The sequence below is a fragment of the Haliotis cracherodii genome, unplaced genomic scaffold, assembly GCF_022045235.1.
Source record: "Haliotis cracherodii isolate W230 unplaced genomic scaffold, xgHalCrac1.p SCAF_3, whole genome shotgun sequence".
In the NCBI taxonomy this organism is placed as follows: Eukaryota; Metazoa; Mollusca; class Gastropoda; order Lepetellida; family Haliotidae; genus Haliotis; species Haliotis cracherodii.
This window is the reverse complement of record NW_027266286.1, coordinates 32500981-32520444: the sequence shown is the minus strand read 5'-3', so window position 1 is coordinate 32520444 and position 19464 is coordinate 32500981. Positions and strand designations below refer to the sequence as shown.

Below are 19464 nucleotides of genomic sequence, written 5' to 3'. Positions count from 1 at the left end.
GGTATTGATCTATCTTGTGGTGTTTGTCTGTGAGCAGGGTCACGGCCAATGAAATGCCAGGATTTTACATTGATATCAAAGCCGACTTTCCAATAATGGAACTCACGGTAAAAAGAAATAATTCAATATCCACTGACGCGTATAAATGTGATTGAATGATATTAATGCAGCACGTTATACCACATGACCCACTAACACCAATATACCATTCAGAACTTGATGGGAAAACCCTGTCATCTACATATCGCGTCTTGCATATACTGCTGTGCCGGTGCTGATTTATGTGTATGACTTTTTTCTTTTGTTGAGGAAATCTTTAGCCTGGCAAGATTAGGTGTAGTTAATACATTTGTAACTTAGTTTGCAGTTGAACCTCTGTTGGCACATTTCATATGTGGAAATATCAGTTCGATCAGATCAGATTTGCGTTACGACAGCTGATGCACAGTGTACGATGTAATTGATTAGGAAAGGCAATTTAACAATTCACCCCAAAACAAAGACAAAAGAACATGTTTTGTATCACGCTTGTTGTAGGGGAATACAACTGACTGTCCTTGTTGTCAACAGTTACCATCGATCACTTGATCACCTAAGCCGTTTACCACTTTGTTGGAACCAACGAAAAGGGGTATGGTGCTAACAAACCTAGGAAAATTATCAGGGCGAATCTGGGACTCGAACCCTCGATCATTGCTTCTGGCACGCCTGAAGGACGCAACTTTGCACAACGCCACCTTCGATACACACACCCGTGACTTAAAAGTATTTACCGTCTATATAAATCGTTTCAGAAATTGAAATTGAACTAAAGTGAATCACATTCAAAGGTATTTGTCTCGCTTTTCGTCTCCCACGCTATTTCCAACAGACGTCATTTTTTACACAGTACGTGTTTTCTATAGGATATCCAGTACACTGATCCATATACAGCCTTGGCTACCCTTATCGACAACATGTGTGAACATGTTGTACTTCTATTTATTCTTATTTTTTAGGTGGATATTTACTAGTGCGATATCAGTCACACTGAGCTCGGATTGTGTCTTTTATGCTCAAACAGCACGTACAAACAATTTGGTCACTTCACTTCGGATTTACGTTAAAACACTGCTTGTGGTTTATTTCCTCTGCAACTTCCCGTGATAAACATTCCTCGACAGTTGGGACCAGGACACATCAACTGTATGCCCACGGGCGAAATATCATGTGGGCGATCAGAGACGCCTCATGTTGTGGTGGGAGCAGGGGTGGCCCAGTCGTCTCAAGCGTCGCAATTTTGCGCAGAGTTGCGTTCCTTGGGCACGCCAGGAACCTATGATTGTGTGTTCGAATCCCGGTTCACCCCGATTATGTTTCTAGGTTTGTCAGCACCATACCCGTGGTCATGGGTTTCACCAAAGTGGTAAACGTCTGAGACCTGCATCACTTCGGGCTTTCCTCCCACATTAAGCTGACACGCCGTGATATTACTCGAATACTGTTAAAAGCGGCGTTAAACCCAACTCACTCACTCACTCATGTTGTGGTGTAGGCTCAACAAAATCTGGAACAAAATGATGTGAACATTCCGATGACGGGTTAATCGCCAATATATCTTAGCGAAGCCCCGGCCTTTTGTTCGCAAGTGACCAACGATGTTTCACACCTGCGAGTAATAAGCCCGTGTGCAGAGAACGCATGCGCAAAGCTTGACTGTCACATAATGTACGGTTGCATTTTTGAATGTCTGTGGTGTTGTGTTGCCAACACACTATGGCTCAGTTCTTAATCTCTGAATGTGAACACATACTCTCTATGAGTATAAGAATAATATTCATAGTTGTAACAACTTTGAGAGGAATCTAGAAGTTGGCGTGCTAAGTAAGGATAAGACATATGGATGAACAACTTCTTTATTACAATTAGGAGCGACGTTTCGTTGTAGGTTCTAACACCGTTATCAAGCAAGTAATATACAGGGTATGTTTGACAAGTATATACACAGGATATGAGACAGTGTTTATACTGTTGAGTAGGTTTAAGATGCAGTTACACTGCTGGAGTGGATAAGCATATTATGTTATGTACAAAGGAAGATAAATCATATTCGCTGGGGAAACCTGTAATATAAACAAAAGGATGAAGCCAGTAATATAAACAACGGGATTATGGCTGATTGGGGTCTTTGATGAGTTGGTGGTACGCCGGTGGTATGTAGTAGCCTTGGTTACGGTTGATTGATGGTTGGAGTCTTTGGATGTTGATGGCTTCTTGTAGTTTTGAAGTCTTGGAGGTTGTGGTAACGGCTGCGTAGATCATTCCTACCGTTGACGTTTTGAGTTCACTGGACGTGGCCTATACGTTACAGTACAATTAGTAATTGAGGATATACGCCTTCATGGTTCAAAGTGTTGCTACTTGTTATTCATGTCAACAAAGATCAATCGCAAATCGAATTTAAATTGAAAACGTTTCGCTTTTTTGTAGGGATTAGGTTGGCGTTAATCTCCTTTACATGTCGATGTCCGATATATTGATAAAATACACGGTTCACAAAATAGAACATAAAACCTTCCAAAGCCATGTTAACAGTGGTACGCCCACATACAAGCTAACTTGCACGACACAATCCTCCCTCGGTCGTTGAAGTATGTTTTCGTGATGTCAGGTAAGATAAAACACCATCAGGACATCTGGTGATTTTGTTGTATGCATCTAGCTTTTGTTAGGGGAAATACATGGCCCAAAAACTTCCCTATGAAAAGCACTGATGATAGAGACATAACGAAGACCAAACACCAAAACGAATATTAGAAGAAGATATTGAAAGGGGAAGAATATATTTGAATTTCAAATGTGAATCTATCAAAGTATGAGCAAGGACGTCACTCAATAAGATTTTTTAGCATTTGTTTGTTCTGTTGTTATCTACATATCCCCTGAAAATTCCCCTTTGTCAAAGACTTGCCAATGTCAATATTAGAAAACGCTGCCTATAAACCTCAGTCTTTTTGACACATGATATCTCTTTCTGTGCATTTTGTATTGTCATAAGTCCCAACTATGCATATATTAAAATAAATACATTGCAAGCGAAGTAGTGGACACGAGTGACCCAGTCGTCTAAGACGCCGCAATTCGCCATGGCGTGCAATAAACCGATGATCGTTGGTTCAGATCTCGGTTCGCACTAATCATATTTCTAGGTTTTCAGCACCATGCCCGTGGGTTTCATCAAAGTAGTAAACGTCTACGACCTGACAAAACGTGATATAACTGAAATAGGCTTCAAGGCGGCGTTAAATCAACACACGTACAATACATGTTGTACGCAATGCAGACTGAGTTGCCCATTACATGCAGTTTTACCAGAGGCATTGTAATTATTTTTTCGACTGATGTATTGATATGTCGCACTCATTTTGCTCTGAGCAATACAACATGACACATACAATAAGCAGGAGATAAAAGTGGTGTTTTAATCGCATTGGTCGTTTCGATAGACTGAACGTGGCCCTTCATTGCTGTTGCATTACCTTCCATAGAGGTCCATCTGAACCAGTTATTGTAAGTACACAGTCTATCATGCATGCACTTCAAAATACAATATCTGAAAGTTCTAGTACGTACATGGTCTTTATTTTAAGATCACATAGATGCGGGGTTCTAAGTCGGCTGATTTAAATAGATCGAAGCCTTTCGTTTTTGTGGCCGTCAGCAAAGGTCGCAGCAGCTATATTAAACGACCTCACTTCGATAATATAAACAGCCTGATAGAGACAGACAACGATACGTTCTAAATAAGATTGTTGCAACTGTATTCAGAAAGTTTCCAATTTGTTTTTATTGAAACTTTTTACAGGTGATTTTCGCAGGTTAAATAATTTGCATGAAAACGACAATGGCTACGTATACGTCGCTTAAAATACATAAAGGATTTGGCTTGATAATAGTGTTTGCCCTGATAGCCGTGTTCATGAACAATTTACAAGACAGGAGGATCTCGATGTTCACAAGGGAAAGAATGTCAGGCATAGGTTACGTGAAGACACAGCCAAATGACCACAATGTAAATATGTTCGTTGATGCCACAAACAAAGATCAAGCCAGAGACACATCACTCATGTACCATGGTGAACACAAGACAGGTGTTAGATCCACAAATACAAATGAAGACGGTTCCAACACAGAAGACGAAAAATATGAAAAATGGAGACAGTTTAAACAAGTAACGGCCGATGGTGGGTTACAAATACATTCTGCTATCTACATGTACAGTGCTGAAGAAGGTCCAATGATCGACGTCCTCGTGGCTGCAATGGATGGTTACCTGACAAGTACATACACATGTGTTGTTACTTTCATGACAGGAGAGATTGTCCACACAGGTGGAGTGTTCTCGCCAATGAAGATGCTACTTAACGTAGTGGGGTATGTTTATCAACTATTTTCTCCACATGCTTCTTATATAAACGAGGTCTGTATTTACCATTGACGTATACATAGTGAACACGATTACCAAAGGGAAGTCATGTGTGTTGTGTAGAAGCATCATACTGTACCTGTGCTCTAACTATCACTTCAAATATTTAAGATCATGCTCTTCAGTTTACACCAATGGATTGCCGGTTAAATATGGTCCGCAGGTAACGATGCTGTCGTGAGTAGTGACAACATGCATGAATTTATCGTACACCAGTGGCTTGTGTGATCATGACGCATTATTTACAGACCACGGTGATGTAGCGAGGATATTGTTAAGCTGTGTACAACACATCAAGTAAAACACATAATTAAACATTATAAAATGCTTAGTAGACAACCCGACATGGGTACAATGTGTGAAGCTCATTACTGGTGTCCCCCGCCGTGATACAGTTGGGATATTGCTAAAAGCGGCGTAAAATCAAACTCACTCTCACTTGGTAGATACAAATCGCAAGAAGAAGTTAACAACAAAGGGGAATAAGTCATGGACATGTATAGTAACGAACAGGCATTTCAACTTAGAGGGTTCTACTCCGCAGACATAAAGTAAATATATTGTAAGCCTGTCGGGACCAAAGGAAAGTATCTACATAAGCGGTATTTCCACTTAATATGATTCTACTTAGCTACAATTCATTTACATATACACATCGTCTCAATTACTCGGGATTGGACATCCTTGAGATTAAATTACATGTCGCAAATATTCGCAAATCGTTATAGATATTGGAACATATACACCGTATACATAATCACGAACACCACATACAATTAAAGACGTATTAGTAAATTCATGCTACATATCTTCGTGCCGTCACATTATATTTTAAATCTAACCTATTTTAATCTTTGTTTTCGTCTTGTTTGAGCAGCTTGTTCTGCCAGTCTGTTTTCTCGAATGAACTCAATGCATGTACATTTAATATCGGTATATCGATATATTCTCGTCAAAAATACAAACTGATTTCCTGTTCATATCGATTTATTTTCTAATGATACTCGACTTATCTTGAGCATTCCTATTTTATTTTATTTTATTTGTGTAAATGGAAATATTTGTCATAGGTATTCTGCTTCATTACTACCAAAATATCTTTCAATCATTGGATCAATATTTATCTTGTGGAGGAGTTAAACACTTCGGGTTTACGACACTTCATAGTACTTCAGCTACATCAGGGCTTTGCAAGGCCGTGGATCTTGTATACTTTGTGTGAAATTGGAGAACGGACTGGTACAGACAAACCAAGGATCAGAATAGGGTCAACATGAGATTCGAACCTGGGATCAGCTGATCCTAACAGCTGTGTTCTGGTGGGGTTATGGCGTTCCCCTTTAGAAAATATAAGATATCATACTCAGTAATCAAGTACTATTTTGTACTCTGTGAAAGGCATTTGGAGCCACGGGTGACGCCAATTCGCATAGTTGCGTCCCTTAGGGGTGCCAGAAGCCTGTGATTGTCCATTCAAATCTTCAGATTCACCCTGATCACGTCTCGAGGATTGTCAGCATCATACCCGTGCTGCTGGGTTTCACCCGCATCACTACTTGCTTGACTCCCACATCATGCCGAGATGCTGAAAAAGTGGCTTTAAACCAAAGTCAGTCACTCTCTCACTACATGACATTTAATCAAATCGTTTCATGTTTCAGGCACCAGACGGGTTTTGTGAAGTGTCCTCTGTCGATACAGTATCCCGAATTGAAATCTGTGTCCCTCAGAGTAGATGACATGCCCACTCTCCCTCACAACCTGGAGGTCAGGTACCCGACACACAGTCAATAGTTTCTCACTGTGATGAAGTCGTTCTACCTTTTTAGGGTTACAATCGCTCCCGCTTTTGTATGACATATATTGCTAAAGAATCTATTAAACTATTTCATAACTGCCTCCTCTCCGTCTGTCTGCAATATTGAATATGCAACGTGATACCAACCTTTACACCCTAATTTAATGATTTGGATTTAACACGGATTAAACCGCTCAGGTTTAAGAACCTACACCATCACCATCATGGCGCTGACCTTTGGACAATGTAGGATTCGAACCAAATACCCCTGGTGCTTTGTAGCTAAGGAGCTCTGCATCACACCTAATGGTGTGTTTGCTGTTGGGTAAATAATTAGTCTCGCCACTTTTGTCTTGAATTCAATTATCCACAGAAAAGCAGGGATAAAAAACAAACAAGTTGAGAACATGTAGCATAGTACAAGTGCTTGAATCTGTACCGGCCATTTGATATCTCGAGGGCCGGTTGAGGTGTGGGCAGTGTTTTTTTGTTTTTTTTGCTCACTTCTGGAATATTTGTGAAATAACTGTTTTTCCTATTTATGCTGACAAAACATTTTTCCCAAATAAAACTGTTGATGTAAATGGTGGATGTCCTGAAGGTATGATGTGAGCAAATTCATTTCAGATATTAAAATCGTGGCAGTAACAACAAACTATCCTGTTTCTAACAACCACTCCCACCTAGTATCGGTCGGTCCCTCGGCGGCATATCACTGGAAACAATCAAACTGATGTAGGACGCATATCCGACTGATTTCTATCTTTACAATCGGTATATGACACGACATAATTTTACGCTTCGGGCACGATCGCTGCCGTGTTGTTCAGAACAAAATTATTAAGCTTACTGGTCATATTGTGTACACCCTTAGGGTGCTAGCGGAAACACAAATAACACAAGCAGAAGATGAAGTTTGGCAGTCAAAGTTTGTAATGGCGTTTACAAACTTTATGTTTAATTTTGGTTTTAATTTTAACAATGTGGACATAAATTATTAACAATGTGATGAAAAAATGATGCCAATATATACCCCCAGTTTGGATCAACTACTATTAAGTCTATTAGATTTATTAACAGGGCTCAGTCTCCAAAGACGTACTAATATCAAGTTATATTAACTTTATTGTCTTGAGAAAATGTTATTATAAGTAATGCAATGTCAGGAGATTACTTCTAAATTTGGCCTAAAAATGTATCAAAATATGTACCTTGTGGTAGTGAATGATAAGTAGAAGTGTCCTTGACCTTGACCCGTGATCGTATTTATAGGCAGCATTAACAGGTCAAGTGACCTTTCTTAGCCAATCAGAACACAAGTTGGATGGCTTTCATACCACACGCATGGCATAGGTAATGTCATTTCCAACACACGTAAGTGCTTACAAAATGTCCTTGTTTTGTCCTGTTTGTCCGAATACAATTAGGACACAGTAGAAATAATCAGGACATCGAGACAATTTATTATAATTCAATGGACAATAATTTTTTAATTTGACGTTTACACGATATGCGACTTTTCCATTGGACGAGAGGTCGGTCACATGGCCGCGAAATTGACGTTCATAAGTGTATGAACGACACAATTTGACGTTCATACGTTTTTCACGAGACCGTGTTCTTGAAATGACGTAAACACTGACGGACTACTTCCACATTCCTGGGGAAACCCCTGGGAATTCCCTACCACGAAAACATACATTAGCATTATTTCTGATCATTTAGAACCTTTTATCTTGGTCACAGCATTTCAGTATACATTGAGAAACGTAAGAGAGCTTGACTGCATGATTGTTCACGAATTTCCTCGCTACAGCCCATCCTAATGAGCAAACGGAAAAATGCACATTTAAACTATCGTCAGTATCGACTCGATCTGTGTCTAGGCTGACAGTGACCGCCTCCAGCAATCTACGAATTTACCTTGGTGTCTGTTTGACGCATCTTTAATCACCTTTCAATAATCGGTCAGTTGATCAATTATGACTAACACATGTAACCGCCACAGGTTCATTAACAACTTCGGAAATCCTCCCGTTACGTTTATCGTGTCGGCCATTTTGACGTCTTGTACTTGATGTAATTTATGTATTACGACGCGCTGTCATTGTGACTGACTTACTGAGGTAGTTCATTACAGACCTTTCTCATCAAATGGGGATATTATATGAAGACATGTGTTGCGTAAGATGTTTCTGAAGAGCAAGTTCTGCATCCATACGCTCATGTCACCTCTCTTTGGGGGGATCTATTTTATTCCGCGATATAGCTGGTTGTTGTTTGGCTGTCAGTGTAAACATGAAGTCACACGTACTAAATAAAATTGTGTTTAGATCTTGGCCTACGTCCTTTGAGGAAAGAAATTGTGATAAAAAATTATAAGAATTGACTTTCACTTTGTGTGAGTTCATTGGAGTATGAACCTGCATAGAGTGAGGGCCAAACATTGTATGAACGTCGTCGCAAGCTTCGACGTTCATACAGTTTGGCCCTCACTCTATGCAGGTTCATACTCCAATGAACTCACACAAAGTGAAGGTCAATTCTTAAATATCTTTACGACAACGCAGCGTCAATGGCCGCCATCTTGGTTGGTGGTGAACTACATTACAAGTTAAATTGACAAAACAATCAGTTTCTTTTATCAATTGGTATTGTCCTTATACTGTACAAAGTGTCCGAATAGATCGAACATGTTAAACAAACAGAATGTGTGCTAATATCTGATAGAATGATATTAAGGACAAGGATAGATTCAGACCAAGCGACTGGGGGGACAGTTTGTCAGACGTCTAAGACCATTGGCAAATATAGGCCTATAGGAGAAAATATGCCCTTATTCCAAGTATTTATCTTGTCCTATATGTCCTTTAATAATTCGGACAGTAACACGATTCATTAAAATACTTGGCAAATAAAAACAGAGAAACGGACAGGTACAAATGAAAGAAATATGGGAACGTATATGTAGTCCTCTGTGTGTCTGGATATTGCAAATCTGGATTAGACTGCAGGAAAATACTTTATCGTGAATCTATGGCTTTGAAGTGAGGACGGACATTCAAACTATAAGCAGTCACTATGCCAAGCGTAAACATAATTGACAGGTCACCGTAACCTCAGAAATGTCAAACAGATCAAATTAGTTATTCAGTGCGATCAAGTGTAATTATCATTAATGTCCAAAGTGAAATATACTTTGAAACATTTTAGAAGAAGAAAGTTATAGGAATATCTTCAATAACCAGTGTATTAGGTCATTGTTTATCTAGATCAAATGTCAACTTACTGTCTAAAATTAGCCACGATGCAAGAGTGTATACAAGAAATAGTCCCTGACAAACACAGTTCTTATCACTCAAAATACGTCATGAATCCACACAGTGAACAAATATAATCACAAGGTAACATGGAATGCATCAACCTGTACAATAATAGAGCATAATGATAACAGTACATTGTTCATGGATGTAAATAGCGAAGTGATACACAGTGGTAATCAAGTCATGCCTGACACGTGCTGCTCGCGCAAATGTTCAGTGATAGATACATAGCTATCAACAGTGAACATTACCCACAAAGTTGATTCAGATAGATGAAGTTCATTCCCAGGTAACTATCTAGGATACCATAATCTTATTATTTGTTTCAATGTGAAAATTGTGAATAGACATTTGCAGATAGATCGTGATATAACGAGGTGAGGTGAGGTGAAATTGGGTTTAACGTCGCGTCCAAGATTATTGCACTTATATAGCGACGTGCATGTACGTGTGTGTGTTTGTGTGGCTGCTTGTACTAGTCCGGACTGATGCCGATTTATAGTGCTAGCTCACTGAGATACCATGCCGCAGTTTAACATGAATACCCCACTCAGACACAGTATACTGACTCCGAGCCGACCAGTCCTTATTTTAGCCCCTTAATGCCGAGCGCCAGACAGGGTAACAACAAGTACCATCTTTTAACGTCTTTTGGTATGACGCGGCCGGGGATCGAACCCCGGACCTTCCGCTCTCCGGGCGGACGCTCTACCACAAGACCACGGAGGCGGTCGTGATATAACGAGAATAGGTGACACTTATGAAGGACAAGGTTTACTAAATGTACTCTGATTACAATTACTGCTTATATTGGACTTCTATAAAAATATCAAAGCAATCCTATATGTATACGTAAAAAATTGCCTATCACAAATATCGGATATACAGCACCAAGCAAATGATTGCCAACTCAGGGACCGGTCCAGCTGCACGAGAGGCAATCATGTTCCACCAATAGCGTAGCGTCAGTTCCTTACTATAGGTTTCCAATTGTCGCTGTGCAACACTCGCTTGCGTCAGCTCAGATGTTGTTGTGAGTGTTCTATCTCATTCGTTTGAAGATATTTATGGATTTGAAAAACATGACATTTTATTGATCTTAAGTCCGCATTCAAACTGAGGCAAATGGAACAAATGAGAGCTGTTGTCCATGACCACACAGCCTCAACAAAATAACTTTATCTGATTGAGTCATACCCCAGGGCGGGCGGAAATCAGCCAAACCTTTATACCTAAGATAATAATCTTGCTTCTTGAGACAATACATATGTCTGCAGGCCTGTATGCGTAATTACAGAAGAAATTCTATTGTTCGCTGTTTAGGTACATGTAAGCTTTTCACGGCAATCATCTCCAAACGTTTGCAGGTATTCTCTGATTTTTCACACTGATAGGGGAAATCCAAGCTTGGTTTCGTGTTACTCTACGATAGACATTATATATGTATTAAAGACTGAAACTGATATTTTTCAACATTATCAAGGGAACTGTGATATATGATTATTGTAAAGCTTTCGATACAGTTTGGAGAAATGGCCTTTCACTTAAAATGCTGAAAGATAATATTGGTGGTAAATATTGTCGAATTATTCATAGTACGTATTTATTAAAATAGTCAATCTTGTGTTGTACATAATGGCACTTTATCGCCGTTTTTCTCTGAGAATGTTGGAGTACGACAAGATAAAAACTTATCACCCTTTTTATTTGCACTTTATCTAACCGAACTGGAGTCTCTTTATTTATTTATAGTGAGTGAGTGAGTATAGTTTTACGCCGCCTTTAGCAATATTCCAGCAAAATCATGGCGGGGGACACCTGAAATGGGCTTCACACATTGTACCAATGTCGGGAATCGAACCAGGGTCTTCGGCGTGACGAGCGAACGCTTTAACCACTAGGCTACCAGACCGCCCCCTGTATTTATAGGACATAATTTTGGTGGCCTTAATTCTGTAGAAAATATTTCTTTTGCTGTAATCGGAATATATATGGTACTTCTTATCCTATTACTTGCTGATCATGATCATACTGTCACATTTGCTGAGTCAGCAGACGATGTTCAAGATGAACTACTCTCTCTGAATATTGTAGAATGTGGAAGCTTAAGGTAAATATCTCCAAATCTAACTGGTATTCTTGTCAAGGGTAAATAGTAAACATTCCTTTTAAATTTATAGATACATGTATTGACGTGATGATAGAGTATTTATAAATCGGTACACTGTTCAGCAATAATGGTCGATTTTGTAAAGACAGAAAGCGGATTTTTGACCAAGCATCTACAGTAGTAGTACCCACTGATTGCCAGTTACAGCTGTTTGATCAGCTTGTAGGACAGGTGTTACTGTATGGCTCGGAAGTGTAGGGGGTTGAAGAGACAGAACTGATAGAACGCTTGCACATTAAATTGTGTACTAAATATATACTCGGTGGCTGAGTGGGTTAGATCGCTGACTTTGTGTGCTGGCGATTAGGTGCCTCACTCTTGCAGTGTGGGTTCGAATCTCGGATGGGACTCATCCTACAAAAGTACGATTATCTGTACATTATTAAGAAAGTGTTATCCCTAATATAACATTTGTATAAATATATACTGAAAGTTAAACGGCCCACCCCTGATTACTTTGTTTACGGTGAACTTGGCAGATACCCCATAAGCATTATTGTTAAAGTTAAAATCATATCTTTCTTGGGCAAAATGCTGCTGAAGCCTAAACATTAGTCATACAAGTTCCCTTGTGTTTCACTTTCAAGCCTCATCACATTGCGACTTAAAAATAGTTTCGTGTTTGGAAAATCCTTTTAAAAAATACATCAAATATCATACATTTGGATGTAATTATATACAAATTCAACTTTAACAAAAAATATTGGTGCCGCTTTTGGAAGCGAAAGAATACACGCTGGTCAAGTAACAAAAATGGCGCTTTGCGAAACGAACTTTCTTGATTGACGAGCTAAATGAGCTATTTACCGTTAATAACGAAACATTTTCGAGAGAACAACAAACGGCAAGAGGTGATATTAGCTCCATAAATAACCATCTATCATGACTTTGCCTTGTCAATGTGGAACTAACGTAAAAAGGACGTCAACAGTTTGTGTTCGGGCTAGACACCTACGATAAAGGGAGACAAGTTAAGGGGAAGTAACTTGCATGACAGTAGTACCGTCAAAGTTTCATGTTCACAGCAGTGAAATATCAAGTGTTGTGCTCACTGCAATGAAAATATCACTTTTCTCAAACTCAATCTTTCACACTGAAATATATAATAAAGACAAATAAAGTTCACGGCAAAATGATATATGAACGTGCTAAAAATAACCATTCAACTGTAAACCTGCAAAAGCACAAAGGTTATTGCAGCCACTCTGCTGTCCTTTAAACATTGTTCACCTCTAGTTGCGGTATTGTTATCGGTTCCTTTTCGATTAATGGTTTAGCTAATCTACACTGACCAGATACATTTTTGCATTTTCAGTTGGACAATTACCCAACAAAAACATGACCATATCGTATGCTGTTTAAAAGTTGTATTGACAGGAGAGCTACTTTCACAACTTTTTTATCAAAGATAAGAAATAAGGTGTATTGGGGCAACTGGTGATAAAGTCGGTAAACTATGGGAATCTACCCACACAGAAAATCTCTTGAATTCTAAGTTGTATAATCTTACAGTAGTGACTAGACTAACATTTAGTCAATTTAATCTTGTATTACACAATACCCTTCTCGCCTTTAAAATTAAGCAAATGCTTTAAGAGCTGGCTAGACTTGCTTTTATATACATATCGAGATGGTTTGGGTTTTTTCATACAATAAATATACTCCACAGTCATGGTGCAGGACTAAGAAGTGGCTGATCTAGTTTCATTTAATACTAGTAATATACTCAAACCCTGCATTTCCGGTTTAATCTGTCTGGGAGAGTACATATTTCATCATGATATTAATGTTGCAGGGGTGGTTCATTACGAAAAATGACAACTGCGGTTGTGCTTGTTAAGGTAACATTTATTCCATTATGAATCACTTCCTCAATCAATCACACCTGTGGGTGACACCGGGCTGTGTCTATAAACCCACATCATATAGGATTATGGCATTCCTGAACTATATGTAGTCCATGTCCTGTCTGTGCAGATCTAGAGTTATAAGCAGAGTGAATAAAAAGTGTGCAAATGTTAGGGAAGAAAGCTGTAGTTAGATAATGTTAATCAGCTAGGACGCTGAAAGCTATTGTATTGACAAGCTAGAGAGTTTGTGACAAAGGGACAGGAATAGACTAACCTGTCCACCCTTCAATAAAATGTACCAACCGCTTGGACTCTTAACCCAAGCATATACATTTTGTACTACAACTAATTAACTACTGGAAATGGAAAAGCTAAAACTATATTCCTAAAAACTATATATACAATATCCTGTCACATACATGAAGTCTCACATATCTGAAACAGACAAAAACACATTTTAAACACTGAAATCGATTTTCAAAGCTAACATTTAAAATTCCCTGATTCACCAAAGAGACCTCCGCAAATTCGACTGGGAACATAAACTTCTTTGTTTGCCCAGCAATCGCCAGAAAATTGCCAAATGCCACTGAGGTACAACAAAAATGCCCTTTGCCCTGTATTTGCGCATATTGTGCAACACGTGAGACCCCAGAGACCACTAAAAAGACGTCCTTGAGATTGTCTGGATGGATAGTCGACCCGCCCCTAACTGTAGCATGTGCAACAAACGCTCTTGGGGCATATCTTGACGATTTTTAAGTCTTTTCTTCCAGTTTCCCTGGTTTCCGCTCTAGAAATTGGCCGATCATCGTTGTTTCTTAACTTTGTTTCCAATTTGGCGGACCGTCCCCCAATCAGCTTATTCCTACGTGAGATCTCAGCACAAAGTAGATTTTGCAAAAAAAACAATTTTGAGAAGAAAACAGCAAATTCCATATCCAACAATTGTTCAAGGGTCTGTAAATTGAAATTGAAGACGGTGCTCTTCCCCTAACCATACGAATTTTTTTCAATTTTGAGTTTCTATGTCTCTGCCGCTGTTCGAGCCACGTTATATTGTGAATCTACAAGTTTAGCATAAACACATCTGTCAATTTCTTCCCGCGCCTTGGATAGCTGTTAAAGAATATTATCAAATATCTTGTTAATGCCTTCCGATGGTTCCATAATAAAATTGTGCTAGAAACAAGTAGCAAAGTTAATCAACTAAAATATACAGACCGCACTGTAACGGTGACACCACAGAGAAAGTGAACTATTTTTCAATTCCTATGTATACCCTTCCCGGTAGCGCCCTCTACATTGAATTTACCTTCAAGAGAAATCCTTTTCATTCTAATTCACTCTGTTCAAACGAAAGAAATTATATTTTCTCTCCGAATGTCCCAGTCTTTGGTACTTAAGAATTGTTACATATTACCTTAATACTAGTATTTCTGTAAATACCCAACTCAAGAAAAAATTCGTAATGCAGTCCATTTACAGTGAAGGTATATGTATTTATTACATTTAACGGCCCTGTTCATCATGTATTTTATAAACAACTTTTCAAACATCAATTCCATGTAAGTACAGTATGACTTCATGTGATTCTATAATACTTCTTCTTCTTCTTCTTCTACAAGACCCGACTGGTACATTTGCTAGGTCCTATAGACACATATGACACATGACTGCACATCTGTTACTCTCGGATAATATAGGATGGCTTCAATTATACCACATCGTTCTCGGTAGGGCTTATTAGATTGGAAATATGAATCGTTCTTTAACATTACCATTAATACAAGAGAACCAAACAGTGCACATATGCAAAAGGTTGCGACGAAATTAAAACATATATTTGGAGGGTTATTTGGAAACTTCTTTGTGCAACAATATGTAGTTTTTAATCGTTACTGTGAACTAATCAAGACTAAGAGTATTCATATCTTGAACTTTAGTTTAATTGTTACATTTTCGGAATATTCAAAGACTGCGGGCCTTTCTATGCATGTGCAATTACGCGGTACAAGAGAGTGCTGTTTTTAAAGCGCTCTTGCCGTCATGGTAGATTGGAGATAAACGTACTGTGTTTTGAAATTTGATGTAATCTTTCCAGGACATATGTTCTGAGAGAATTCTTTTCTGATCAATATCGATGACATCAACAACATTCCCCACTTCACCTCCAGACCCAATTTAGTGCAACTCTGAGTGGTATACATTCACTTAAGGATTGACTGTGTATTTCTTTCGGTTCATTGAGGTATGAATCGAAAAGCCGATGTGCAAACTGTATGAATCCGCACATCAGCTTTTAGTCAATCCTTATAATAATTAAATTCGACAACGAAAACATGTGTTATCTACAATAGGTTTACAAAAAACAGCTGCACATATCAATACAAAAGTGACGAGATTGATAAACATTCCAGGGTACCGTTTCACAAAGCAGTCGTAAGTCTTACGTGCGTGTAAAACTGGCGTAACTCGGAAATACTGAACTAGGGGCGTTTCACAAATCTAGTGTGATATTAGGTCCGTGTATAATTGGCGTAAACTCTACGTGTGGTCTTGGGGTGGTGTAAATATTTATACGCAAGCGATAAAGATGGCGATCAATCCAAACACGGACGAGATTGCCAAAAAAGTATGTAAGCGAGAACGTGTTTTCCGCGACAGGTCGAACCCCCTCGACGATTTGGATGATCATGACATCATCGAGAGGTACCGTCTATCACGACACATGATATTTTCTATCATTGGTAAAGTGAGTGACAGACCTGAACATCAAATCCAGCGTACCACCTTACCTTAATGTTTTAATTGCTCTGAGATACTTCTCCAAGGGTGGGTTTTACAGTGAGATTGCCGCTATCCACGGTGTGAATAAATCCTCCGTCTGCAGAGCAATCCACGCAACAACAGACGCATTATGTGCAACCATGGATGATTTTGTATTTCCCACAATGCCTTCCACTCAGAAGAGTACCAAAGAATCATTCTTCGACATAGCTGGATTCCCTAAAGTACTCGGTGCAACTGACTGCACACTCGTACCCATAATGGCGCCGAAACGTGACGAAGTAGCCTACGTTTGTCGGAAGGGTTACCATGCACTGAACATACAGGCAGTATGTGATGCCAACATGAGGTGAGATACATACACACACGGTAGATATGTCTTTTAATGAATCAATTATTCCTATTCCTCTTGAACAAGGCACGACAAAATGCAAACATTACAACAGGAAATAGATGTCCTTGACATTGACGCATGCTGTGCCCCCTAGGTGACGTTTTGGGCGAGATAAGTCATGATGCATACCAGTAAAAATGAATCCATTGTGATAATGTTTTCAAATTTCCATTGTTTCCGTGCAGTATAACTGTTCCATAATTAAAATGTGAATTAATAGTGTTTATTTGTAGGCAGATGTAGATCTCTCTATATATACATTAAATAACTAAATACGTAAATGAGCTTTATAAAATTATGCATGTGCATTTTAAATACTGGATTTCTGTTGGATTTATATGGATACAAATTGTTATATTTTTCTCTCAGATTTACAAACTGTGTCTTCAAGTGGCCTGGCTCTGTTTATGACAGTTACATATGGAATAACTCTGCCCTTGGTCAGTACTTTGAAAAAAAGAATATTGATGGATGGCTACTTGGAGACTCTGGGTAAATAAAACTACAACATATATACCTGAACTTCACTTACATTTGGTAAATACAGTTGAATTTTACAATGTGTGATAAACAAATCTGACAAAACTGCACTTAGTAAAATATTGATAATATGTTGATGACCTGTCTGGATATAGTGTTATCCTTATAACACAAGTTTTATTACCTGTCCATGTCAGTATTTAGCATATCATCAAACAAATGGGTTTGTTTGAAATTTGTTTGATCTATATATATCTTTCAGGAAATCAATGTTACTATGAATATCTGAGTTGAGTATCTGTTTTGATAGGACCAAATAACTAAAACTTCAACTGGTCTAATAATGACTTTTTTATGTTTGCAATAGTTATTATTATGCTTTATCTCAACTTATTCAATACATAAGGTCACAGACATTCCAAAAAATTATATTTGTGTATTATTTTTAATTAATGCCTACCATTAAAGTCACCGGTTAATGAAGATGTAGCCATTTCTGCTGTGCTCATATCAGGATCAGCCTCCAGAAAAGACCCATCAACTTGAAATATAAATGGTTCAACACATGAATGATGACTTATGTCAATTTGCTTATCTGGGAGCATATAAATGAGTTGACTATGCCATGAAGATAATGAAAAAAAACATTTATATGGTTTGTGAACCACAGTCACTATTCTTAAATGAGCACTGTAAAGAGGAATGGTGTGGAAATATTTACCTCCCAAATCAAATCCTCCAGCAATTCCTTCAATCTGGCAAGGAGAGATCAAACTCACAATCTATAATTAAAGAAATGAAGAACACAGTTACTTCATGAAATATGAAACAAGTAAATAACTAAATGGTATCAGTATTTTGCATACATATTTCCCCTTTGCCAGTAGAAATAAAGTCAATTTAAGCTTTTTATAAGTCTGTTATATTATTATATATAACACAAATAACTAAGAGAGGTAACATTTGTTTGTCTAGGTATCATATCACAATTTCTGGCCCAATCCATATGTTCATGCATAATCCAGATGTCATGCATTTAGGCAATTAGACTATTACATATGATCTGACATATTCTTCCTGTTGTGTTTCATACCTTCTGTTCAACAGTAGTGACTTGTGTAGGAGGGCAACCTCCACCAGTTCTCACACTCTCCTCCCTCCTTGTCACCTCCTTCTTCTTGGCTGCAGCCCTGAGGTCCTGCCATTTCTTTTTCAGCTGAGGCACAGTCCTTATATATATATATTACCTCCGTGTTATTGGCGTTGATCCTGTAAACAAAAAATATTTCAAAATTATAAAATATGTTTTGCTCGATGTCACCCATGTTTGACAATTGCCTTGTTGTTGTCTACCATTAAATATGCAGATGCTGAAAAATATGTGATTCTGGTGTTTTTTGTTCCTAATCACTGAGCCGGACATTTAGGAAATTTACGTTTAGTCTATATGCAACTTGTTTCATAATGTGAGAATAGTGATACTTCCGCGACCTGTTATATGTGTGCATACATGTATATGAACTTATGCACAATATTTCAGATCTGTATCCCTAGCAATAACAATAATTCCCACCTTTTCCAATATCGCACTATCAAAGAAATATAGGCCTCTTGCAAGTTCAAGTAGATCTACAGTCACCTTTTATCGCTATTCGTTTACTGCCACATAACAACAAGCGCGATAACTCTAAATGACATAGGTCTATCACTTCCAAATAAAACACATTCTTCAAATGACGAGGCGGGTTCCAAGCCGGAGAAACGCACTCACTTTGTCAGGATGTCATCCCATATCTTCTTCTTCCGATTGTTGGTGATGCAAGAAGAAAACGATGAAAACAACACATCGAATTGCTGCCAACTTCTTCTTTCTGTGGCCGAAAAGTTTCTCTTTCTCGATTTCTTGTCGCAAATGTCCTCCATTTTACTGCGCTTCGTCGTCTGCTCAGAGCACCTGCCACGGTAGACAACTCTAGTGCGGATTTTCCTACCTCACAAAGGGAAAGAGTTCCAATCGTATTTTTTACGTGCGTGTAAGTTGGCCGAGGTTACGCCAGTTTTAGTGTAGCTTTGTGAAACAGTCTTAGACTATGGCGTAAACATTGCGCAAATATGGCGTAAAATCTACGAGCGTGTAAATTTACGACTGCTTTGTGAAACGGTACCCAGGTGTAGAAATACATATTATATATTA

The 19464-nt window shown here is 38.5% G+C and overlaps 1 protein-coding gene and 1 pseudogene across 1 annotated transcript; one reads left to right on the top strand and one right to left on the bottom strand.

Annotated features, from left to right (window-relative positions):
• Nucleotides 1–3871: 3871 nt before the first annotated feature.
• On the top strand, nucleotides 3872–6259 carry LOC139474793 (uncharacterized). The gene is made up of 2 exons (XM_071257918.1): nucleotides 3872–4413; nucleotides 6127–6259. The coding sequence occupies exons 1-2, from the start codon at nucleotides 3872–3874 to the stop codon at nucleotides 6257–6259; spliced, it is 675 nt and encodes a 224-aa protein (XP_071114019.1).
• Nucleotides 6260–14033: 7774 nt separating this feature from the next.
• LOC139475370 (nuclear apoptosis-inducing factor 1-like) lies at nucleotides 14034–19193 on the bottom strand (annotated as a pseudogene).
• Nucleotides 19194–19464: the final 271 nt, after the last annotated feature.

What these genes read in the sequence shown, in the direction of transcription:
- LOC139474793 (XM_071257918.1), top strand. Translation starts at nt 3,872, where the DNA reads ATGAAAACGACAATGGCTACGTATACGTCGCTTAAAATACATAAAGGA. An exon ending in ATGCTACTTAACGTAGTGGG is followed by an intron (nt 4,414 to 6,126) that starts GTATGTTTATCA and finishes TTCATGTTTCAG; the next exon opens with GCACCAGACGGGTTTTGTGA.